Here is a 10743-nt window from a genome sequence, read left to right on the forward strand (position 1 = left end):
AAAATACTTCACACACTCACAGAGAACTACAAACTGTTAAGGTAGAAACACTAAACTATTCTTGAGACACAAGGGAAGGCTAAACAAGGGAAAGACAGTAGACAGTCTTCATTCTTTCTAATACAAACATTGTCTCCTTAGCATTGTAAAATGCAATTGGAAATCAGCCATGCCGAGAAGACAACAGGCTCATATCTGTTGTCATTTGTTGTCTTCTTTGAAGAAATGTATGATTACCTTCACAGTTCTACCTACAAGAAGATGATTTATGTTTACAGGATTTTAACTACGAGCACGTTAAGGATTTTAAGTTTATTACTGTGAATAAACATAGAGGAAATACTAAATTTAGGAATTAAAAGACAATTACTCTTACATCTTTTAGCTTTATAAATATTTTTTTTCAGAAATACAAGGAAATAAAATATTTAAAATTCATATTGGAAGCAAGTAATTTATGAGTGCTTTAATTTGAAGGAAAATACTCACAAGAACTAAAAGACAAAGAGATTCCTGCTGACAAATGGAATAGATTTAATTTTTAAAATTTCCTTAAGTATTTGTGAAAGTATATATCTTTCAGAGAGTAAACTTGTTATATTTATAGATTGCTTAAAATGGTTCAAAACATAATTTTTTGTAGTAAAATATATCTACAAATCAACTCTTTTAAAGCATAAAATAGTTTACTGAGACCTCAACTGACTCCATTAACTTAAAAAATAAATTGTCCACAGTGTGAGTATTAATGTATCTAATTCAAATTGTTGAATTGAATGTACTATGTATTCATCTATTTGTAGATTAAAAATAAATAATATCCATCAAATCAAACTCAATGCTTCAATGCGTCCGTATCCATTTATGACACTACTGTGATAGCAGTTTGGCATTTTCAGATTGAGAGACAAATTATCCAAAAGGAACAAAAGCAATAAAGGAACACATTCTTTTAAAAAATGTTTGGAGTAAATGCCTGTTAAAATATGCTTGATGGCAAACATAGTAATTTGTTAGTAGGTTTTCACATTGAAGAAGCTACAATCATAGTGTAAAATGGCTAAAAATGGCAGAAAAATAAAGTGCAAGGAAGTAAAAAATAATATATATATATAATCTGCATATAGTCAGCAACACCAAACAGCAAACCACATGCTTCGGATCATGTTTATATGTCTGGCCAAATTAGAAATGCAATAAATGACAGAAGGAAAAGCAAAAAAAAAAGTACAATTTCTTGCTTGTGGTAATATAATATCTGGATCATAAATCTCCATTTTGTTAATTAATCAAAATTATTATTGCCACACCTTTCTCCCTGCCCCCATTCATTTATTTATGTATTCATTCATTCTTCTAAGAAACTATGGTGTTTTAGACATTATAATAGGTAACACAAATTATCACCAACTTTCTCATACATTTCTTGTTCAGTCACTTCACACTAAAATTGCCCTAAACAAAATTTCTTCGTATGCTTATAAATAAATCAGCAATGATTTGACCTTCTTGACAAGCTGATCTTTTGCTGATCTCTCAAAATATGAACCTTTTGAAAGACAGGAACACAGGCTCGAAATTCACCTTTCTACCACTTTTAAGAAGTTCAAGCATTATCTAACACATCCTGAAAATGGTCCAGTAAAAATAATACAAAATTAAACTATTGTCAGTCGTTTTAGACAAACAAAATAAATTTTACATGATTATATATCACAGAGCTTTAAATATGTATGAGAAATAACAGATACTTAATCAAAATTTCATTAGAAACATAAGCAGGAAATTGAGTTCTAAACATACAGGCAACTGGAAAATACAAAACAAGTTCATCAGTAGCTTGGAGTAGAGATGCTAAAAAGCTGCTTATGTGGTCTGATTTCAGGGTCTTCTTATCTTTGATCTCATCTTTCTTAATTCCAGAAATACTACCTTTGGGAATTTATTTAAATCTTAAAAGCGTTTTTATGTTCAAGATTTTTTATCACTGTGCTGATAAATCTAAAAAGAGGAAAAGTATTAATCAGCACCTTGCAAAGAATTATGTAATTGATGTTAATTTAAAACATTTAACAGGAATTAGAGAATTATTATAGTAATAATGTGGAAAATACACTTCACTTAGAGCAGTGCTTTTGATTTCATAAACTACTATCACACATGTGACCTCATTTATTCCTCAGCAGAACTACAAACCTGAGAGTGATTAGACTGCAAATGGGAAAGGCAAACTTTTCAAAAGGGAAGCAGGGCAAGAAGAAATTTAGGAAACGCCCACTGGATCATTTTTTTCCAAGACTGGCACGGAAAGTAATCTCTGCTTTAATCTTGCCTTCTGTTGAACAGCATCATCATAAACCACGTGATAAAACATGCCTTTGTCAAGTCAAAATCAACTGAAATTTTTGTGTATTCCTCTATCAGAAGAAAATTAACTAATGATTTGAAATTCCTCACTAATGTTTTAATGGTATTCCAAGTAATCTTAAAGAGTTAATAAAATTTTACTGTTTATTTAACTTACTCTCAGGGAGTATTTTTTTTTTTACATATAAAGTACCTATCTTACTATATTATGACTATTTTGTCATGTTCTTTTGTGCAAGGTAATGGATCTAAGTTACCACACGAGCTTCATTCTCAAAAAAAATAAGTAAACAAACAAAAATCTTTATTTTGTTTGTTGTAAACTCCAACATATAAAGTACCTATCTTACTGTATTATGACTATTTTGTCATGTTCTTTTGTGCAAGGTAATGGATCTAAGTTACCACACGAGTTTCATTCTCAAAAAAAATAAGTAAACAAACAAAAATCTTTATTTTGTTTGTTGTAAACTCCATTAATGAATCTTTAATAAAACACCATCAAGTAAGCATATAATTAAATTTTTCAATGAGTAAATAGGAACATTTATCTATAGATCTCGATTTTGGAGCATTTAGAAATACCATATTATCAAGAAGCAATATTATTTTCTGACTAAATTTAATTTTTTTAAAGAAATTATGTATTCCCACTCAGATGATTTCTAATTAAATTTATCACAGGTTTTGGTTAAAGTAATAAATGGATTTACTTTAACAGAGAAACATTTTAATACAGAATTATAGTGCAGACGGGAAAAAACAGTATCTGTTTAATGAGCAATGACTTTTATTGCTTATAAATGTAATGAGAACTCCGTTAGAAGTTTTTTTTTTTTTAAACTTGGTGATAAACATAAACACCCCTTTGATAAAAGCAGTCTTGTATTTTTGTCTTCCTCTTTAACTTGCATTAAGAGCTATGTAAAACTCATTCGTTCAGTAAGTGTGTACTGAATGAATGAAAACACCTTCATATGCCCATGTAGATGCACATGAAATTGTGGCCTATGACTTAAAACTGAATGGATTTTTTGATAAATGCAAAATGAATTGCATTTTCTTCTCCTTTTCACTGAAAAAGCTGTGTCACAGAAAAGAAATTTCTTAGAACCATTAAGGCACCTGAACCAAGAATGTTGTTTAGAAGGGTACTTATTTTAACATTGTCTGGGTATACTAATTGAATACTTTATTTTAAATAACATAGCAATACATTTTCCTAAAAGTAAAGATAACATCACTGTCATTGAAAGAAAATATACAGTTCACTCATTGAAAAATACTAATTATTCATAGATTTTTTTGTAAAATTGGAGGAAACATCATTTTTTATGCAAGATTTTTTTTTCTTATGATAACTTTTGTGATTTGCTGCTGCAGAATCTTCAAGCTGGTCCTAGAATAGGGAAAGGCACTGCTGCTTTGTCATGCTTTTTTTCCCTTAACCATTTTACCTGTTACCTTCATATACATATATACATACATACATATATATATATATATATATATATATATTTTTTTTTTTAACTGCACCATAGAAGGTTCATACACAACCTGGGCTCTTTTAGCCATGTATCAGAGAGATAAGACTGGAATTCCAAATTCCAATTTCCTATGTGAGTTCTTAAAATAATTTTTCATTAAAAAGGAATAATAGATTACACAGAGCTTTCCAATATCCACTCAGAATTTGAAAGAGTTGTTTTTCCACTATGACTATCTGATCTGTTGGACTGAATTAACATCCTATTCACAGATATACTTCTTTTAGAGAGCAGTCCACTTGTGTTCGATGAGTTAGTATAACAATAGTATTCCTGTAATTCTCCATTCAGGGAGTACCTGTGCCTTGCTCTGGATCTCTCAGCAGGCAAAGTGAGAAACTTACTTGGCTTTGTATGTGCTCTTTTAGATGTGGGTCCTTCTGTGACAGAATCAGGAGGTCTGCTAGCTAACTGCAATGCAGTTGAGTTGTTCCTGTTAGTGTTTTGGGACTCAACGTTTGTGACAGCTTCGCTCTGTGGTTCGGTACCTGGCTTTGTGCCAGTCTTTCGTTTCTGCTTTTGGGACACAGAAGTGCTTGAAGTCCAGGTAGGAGGCAAAGCAGAGGTAGTGGTAGAGGGGTCCTGACTCGAACAAGTTTCTGAAGATTGAATCACATTGTCATTGGCAACTTTACAACACTGGGCGTTCTCTTCATGTCCCACAGCTTGTTTGGACATAGACTGGGGCAGCGCTACACTACAGCCTTGTATTTGAGCGCCATTAGTTTGAGAATAAACATTGCTAACCTTGGTCACCTTGTGCTGCCCATTGTTACAAACCTTATACCGGATCATTAGAATGATGATGAAAACCAGCACAGATGCTACAATTATTCCACCAATAATAATAATCATGGTGCCTCCCAAAAACTGGGACTGCATGAAATGACAACGCACATAATCCTGTTCCGTAGTAAACTGGATGCAACCCACGACTCTTGTGGCAGTGAGGGAAGTGATGCCATCGTCATATATGGCCAAGACACACAAGTCATACATAGTTCCAGCAGCCAGATTATTGACCAGAAAAGTTTTGCTCGTAGGAGGTATCATTCTGAGGGACAATGGAATTTGCGTTAATATTAAAAGCAAAACAAAACACACACACACACACACACAGAGTCATTACGACTTTAGTTTTGTCTCATTTTAGCACATTTATAGTGTGAAATATAGAAAAATGATCTAATCTTATATTTACCCAGTTAAAATGACTAAAAGTCATTGTTGGAATCTGCATTATATTAACGGTGCCTGCACCATGCCTTGACAAGCTTACTAATTACATTGCTTGGCCAAGCAGAACTCCTAATAAAAGCCACTGCTAAAAAATCATTTATGACAAATTGCTTTTGAAAGGTGTGTCTGTGACATTATCTGACTACTAAACAAATCCATTTAGCACTTACAACACCTCTGTGACTAAAAGGCAATTTGAAGGAAAGGAAAACACTGACAATCACATTAAAAATCAGAATGGAAATGCATTTTGGTGCATTTATTTTCTGAATCAGTAATAAGCTGTTATGGAATGGTACCAACTAAATCTATCTTTAATAACTAAGATAATTACTAAGATTAAAGTGTTTTATTTACAGATCTCATCCTTTTCTAATGCCTTCAATACTTGGTCCTCAGTAGGTTTTTTATCTATAAATGAGGATGAAAATATATGTCATACTATCCTGGCAACGTGAGCAAGGCTAGGCTGTTGACCACAGTATAAATCCCTCCTCTGATTGTGTACTGATAAAAATTTCCATTACAGTGCATTTTCTAAAGTTTGATAAAAATTTATAGACATCTCAATCAAGTACATTGTAAAAGTTTTTTGGCAGATCCTATTTTCCATTAACTTTATTTTTCTCAGTTGCAACCAAATATGACCTAAACTAAAATTAATTTGAGAAAAAGGCTTAAAACTATTTTTTCCCTAAAGGACAGTTTTAGGAATTTGATAACTTATCAATACTAATCTGTTACAGAATTTAAATAATGTGCTCTAAATGTACCAAGAAACTTTCAGGCCAGAGTATGTATTTCTGACTGAAATTGCTACCATTTAGCAAGTACATGATAAATGTCAGGCATTACTAAGCATTTTACACACATTAAAATGTTAACCTTTACAATGACCTTATGAGATAGGCATTGTCAACATTTTGCAAATGACAAACATTAGAATGAGGGATACAAGTAATTCCTCAAGGTAGAAAATCCTCATCATAGGAGGATTAAATTCTTGGTATTTGGAAAATAAAACTTGACCTATATCACAAAGCTAACACTTAAACTATATAGGATGTCCAGTAGCTGTGAGAAGGTGAGGGGTGGGATGGGGGTTTTTCATCGACAACTGGTTAAATAGCCCATGGCCTGTCATAGGAGGATTAAATTCTTGGTATTTGGAAAATAAAACTTGACCTATATCACAAAGCTAACACTTAAACTATATAGGATGTCCAGTAGCTATGAGAAGGTGAGGGGTGGGATGGGGGTTTTTCATCGACAACTGGTTAAATAGCCCATGGCCTAGATGAAGACCCTAGTATGACAAGAGAAAACTACTTTATGCTGATATACATGTATCATAGTTTATGTCCTCATACAGTTAGTGATGAGAGGGGAATTAGAAATGATTTAATCTAATCTCTTCTGTTGAGAAATGAGAAAATTAAAACTCAGCCAGGTAAATCCTTGCCCAGGACTGATCACTTGGATATTTTTATTTCTTTCCTACTAGCCTATACTTATTTAAAAAATTATCCTCATTTCCATAAATGAGTGAAAATCAAATTATCTTCAAGAACTCACCTGGGTACATAGGAACTTAGCTGATGTGATTTCTGAAAAGCTTAAAGACATATATACACACACACACACACACACACACATATATACGTACGTGTGTATAGAGATACACATGTACATATATATATGTACATATGTATGGATTTCATATATTTCAAAGGCATGATTTTGCATAATTTCCTAGGGTATACACACACACACACACACACACACATATATACGTACGTGTGTATAGAGATACACATGTACATATACATATGTACATATGTATGGATTTCATATATTTCAAAGGCATGATTTTGCATAATTTCCTAGGGGTAATAATAGTTTATCATGAGCAAAATTATATGAAGGGGTAAAAATGTGTATTTGCAACTGAAAATTGGACAAGATGTGACTATAAATCAATGAGGCTGAACTTTAGAAAAACATACCAGAAATTCTTTAGCAAGTGCAAATTCTCCATCATTGTCCTTACCCAGAGATTACATACTTAGTCCAGTGATACATTCACTGCTCAAAATACTTACAAACTTTGTCTTTGGAACTGTCTTAAGAACCAGTGCACGAGACAACACACATGCACATAACTCAATCACGCCAAAAATCAGTCTCATTATTTTATAGTTACATCCTATTTTTGACCAAAAATGGCAATACCCATCTTGATCACCCACCTTATTCACAAGACTTGACTCCAAATGGCTTTTGCTTGTTTCCAAAATTCAAATTCACCCTCAACAGACGAAGATTTGCCACCACTGAGGATATTCAAAATAGTATGACGAAGGTTCTAAAGATAATTCCAAAAGTGCTTTGAGCAATGGCAGCATCATTGGGATAATGGTATAGCTTCCCAACGTGACTTCCTTGAAGGAAAGAACACTCATGTGGATGTGTAAATTCTGGTATGTTTTTGAATTTTTAAAATAAATCAGTCTTGTTCTCTGATAGTCACATCTCTTCGATGAGGGGAAAAAAGTAAGTAAGCATAATATTAAGTATAAATTTGAACTCTCTTAAAATAACACCATGTCAAATATTTCCCCACATATATCACCACCTTATACAAGGCTTATGTTATACATTTTTTAAAAAAACGGAATACTATATAACACAGAGTAGCAGTGCCAATTTAAAAAAAAATCAGTAGTACAATAACAAGCCCCACACTAAGATGCATAGTAAGTATACAACTTTGTTTAATTTTTCTTACCTGTAAACAAGGGTGTCATCATAAGTACCATTGTACTGGATTTGAAACATACGTATTCCAGGAATATTCCTTTGAAAGTTAAATTTAAGTAGTGCTGTTGATGATGTTGCTTCTGCCACCACAATTTTATCTTGACTCATTTTAGTATCACCATTACTACTGCTTGCATTAGAACCTGACTTAGTAGAAGTTGAGATATCTGAAGAACCAGGATCAGGCTCATGGATATGGTTTGTACTGTTTAGTAAGTGAGGGAGCTTAATTATATGAAGATCCACCGTTTGAGTTGCTTCCCCAGAAGGATTGGAAGCAATGCAGGTAAAAGCACCTGTATCCTTTACAGTTGTTATAAGAATGTCAAGTGTGCCGTTGTCATACACCAGAGATCTTGTTGCATTTGAAATGAGTTTTCCTTCAGGAGAAATCCAGTGAATTGCAGGTTCAGGATCTCCCCTGGCTTTGCACCTCAGTGTCGCCCTTTGACCCTCCAGGACTCTCATCTCATGTGTATGACGAGTGATGAGAGGAGGCTCACACAAAAACTCTTCCTCAGGAATTGACCAAAAATAGCGGCCCGTTAAAAGTGCAGGAGAAGCACAGGTCTCTAGGTCATCTTCTCTGGACAGACGCCTCAACCACAACAATTCGCAATTGCAATGCAAGGGGTTTCCACCAAAACTTAATGCAAAAGTAGATGGGCTTATGATTCCTGAGGTTGCTAGTACCTGAGCTCGCTGAAAGAGAGGGTCAGGTGGTAGTTTTTGCAATTTATTTGATGTTACATCTAGCCGAGTCATCTTGTGCAAGTGGGAGAAAGTCCCCTTCGGAATGTTGTCAATCATATTGTGATCCAAACTAAGTGTGTGCAAACTAACCATCTTCTCAACGGCATCCCAAGGAATTGTTTCTAGATTATTATAGGACAGATCCAGCTCCTCAAGGGCAAAGACATCATCAAATGCTGTAGAAGAAATTAAAGTCAGCTGATTGTTGTTCAATATCAAATGATGGAGATTGGAAAGCCCACTGAACATATCATTTGTTATTTTAGTCAATCTGTTGCTATTCAAATGCAAAGCCCTCAAATTTCGTAGGTCAGCAAAAGCATGAGGTGTAATAAAACTTATTGTATTCCTGGATAGAGTCAGGTCCACCAAGCTGGTCATATTGGCAAAATCTTTCCTTTTAATATTTGTAACGAAATTGTCTGCCAACCGCAGTTCCACAGTTCTTCTGTCAATGTTTGGTGGAACAAATAAAAGCCCTTTCTTGGCACAAAGGGTTGCAAGATTAGGAGACAAAATCTGACAGACACAACGCTTTGGACAGATCTGAGCTCTCACTGCTATGCCAATGAAAAACAGATAAAAGAGAATTTTTTCCATTGTAGATCAAATTTAAGAGCCTGTAAGAGAGTACACAAAGTACAGTGTTAGCATCAAATTATTTAATAAATGTTCATATTCCTACTAGAATAATGTTTCATGCAAATTGGAATATGGAAATAACTTTATTTTTTAACAAGTACTAAATATCTATTTTATACTGGAGTATTAGGAATAAATAGCATTCCATTCATGGTTTCATGGGATTTAAAATCAAATGGAAAAAACAAAAAAGTCAAAAGATGATTATAATTTTGTACATTAACTGCCATTATTAGGAATAAATAGCATTCCATTCATGGTTTCATAGGATTTCAAATCAAATGGAAAAAACAAAAAAGTCAAAAGATGATTATAATTTTGTACATTAACTGCCATTTTTGAAATATGTCCAGAGTACTCCATGGGTGAATATAGAAGTGACATCCAGCCCAGACTGTAGGCTGGAAGTGGAGGAAAACTTCCCCTAAACCCCGAAGGACATCTTGTTGCACAGGTAAGTTAAAAAGATTAGAGGCATATTTAAGGATTTGCAAGCAGTTCAGTACACTAGTTTAAATAGAAACAATACAAAACAATACTTGTTATTGTAGTGACCTTGTAGCATGACCTTTGAAAATAATTATTAGTTAAACTTTATTAATTTTTACAAACTATCTTGACTTACTTCAACCTTCACATCCTAACATCAAGTATAGCACCTTATTATTAAAAATAACAAACTCGAAAATTCATCACAAAACTCCAGTTTCCCTAAAGATTAGAATAGCTTATTAGCTGTAAATGTGGATTTTTAAAGATAATTTACGGAAAGCAGTCACCAAAATATTCAACAGTGAGTCACAAAANGGATTTTTAAAGATAATTTACGGAAAGCAGTCACCAAAATATTCAACAGTGAGTCACAAAAAAAATCACATCCTGTTTTCCTTCTTTAAAAATCGTAAGACATTTATGTTTATCCAAATTTATTTAAAAAATAATAAGCACTTTGACAATTTCACTTTCCAGTTTGATCTTAACAATATCTTATTGAAATTAATACTCAAAAATAAAGATACCTACATACATATGATTGAAAATTCTCATACATTGCATGAAGTTTTAAGCACTGAGAGGGAAAACAGCTGTAGAAAATCATCCTAGTATTTAACAGAATACAAATATAAAACATGGAATTATTCTGGAATTATCGTACCTATTTTTCTAAATAAAGTATATTTTTATAAATTTGAATCACTTAATGCCTATTTATGCCATATTAAATGTGGTTGCAATTAACAAGCGTTATCAGTCTTAACAAATGAGTAGTCTTCCGTCATGACAGAATAACTAGTATTGAACTAGCCTTTACACAAGAAGTAGCAAAAACAAAAAAGGACAAAAGTATATAAAGCAATGGTTTTCAAGCATTGTA

General features: G+C 33.1%; 1 protein-coding gene across 2 annotated transcripts in view; it reads right to left on the reverse strand.

Moving 5' to 3' along the window:
- The window catches only part of LRFN5 (leucine rich repeat and fibronectin type III domain containing 5), a 161050-nt gene that overhangs the window by 10166 nt on the left and 140141 nt on the right, over positions 1-10743 (reverse strand). For both annotated transcript variants that reach the window (XM_008585743.1, XM_008585745.1), the window contains exons 2-3: positions 7942-9346; positions 4259-4968 (exon numbers count right to left, since the gene is read on the reverse strand). In XM_008585743.1, coding sequence (XP_008583965.1) covers positions 4259-4968; positions 7942-9326 — 2095 coding nt within the window. In that variant the 5' untranslated portion in view covers positions 9327-9346. The remainder of the gene's footprint in view (positions 1-4258; positions 4969-7941; positions 9347-10743) is intronic.

This window comes from Galeopterus variegatus, unplaced genomic scaffold, assembly GCF_000696425.1.
Source record: "Galeopterus variegatus unplaced genomic scaffold, G_variegatus-3.0.2 Scaffold3693, whole genome shotgun sequence".
In the NCBI taxonomy this organism is placed as follows: domain Eukaryota; kingdom Metazoa; phylum Chordata; class Mammalia; order Dermoptera; family Cynocephalidae; genus Galeopterus; species Galeopterus variegatus.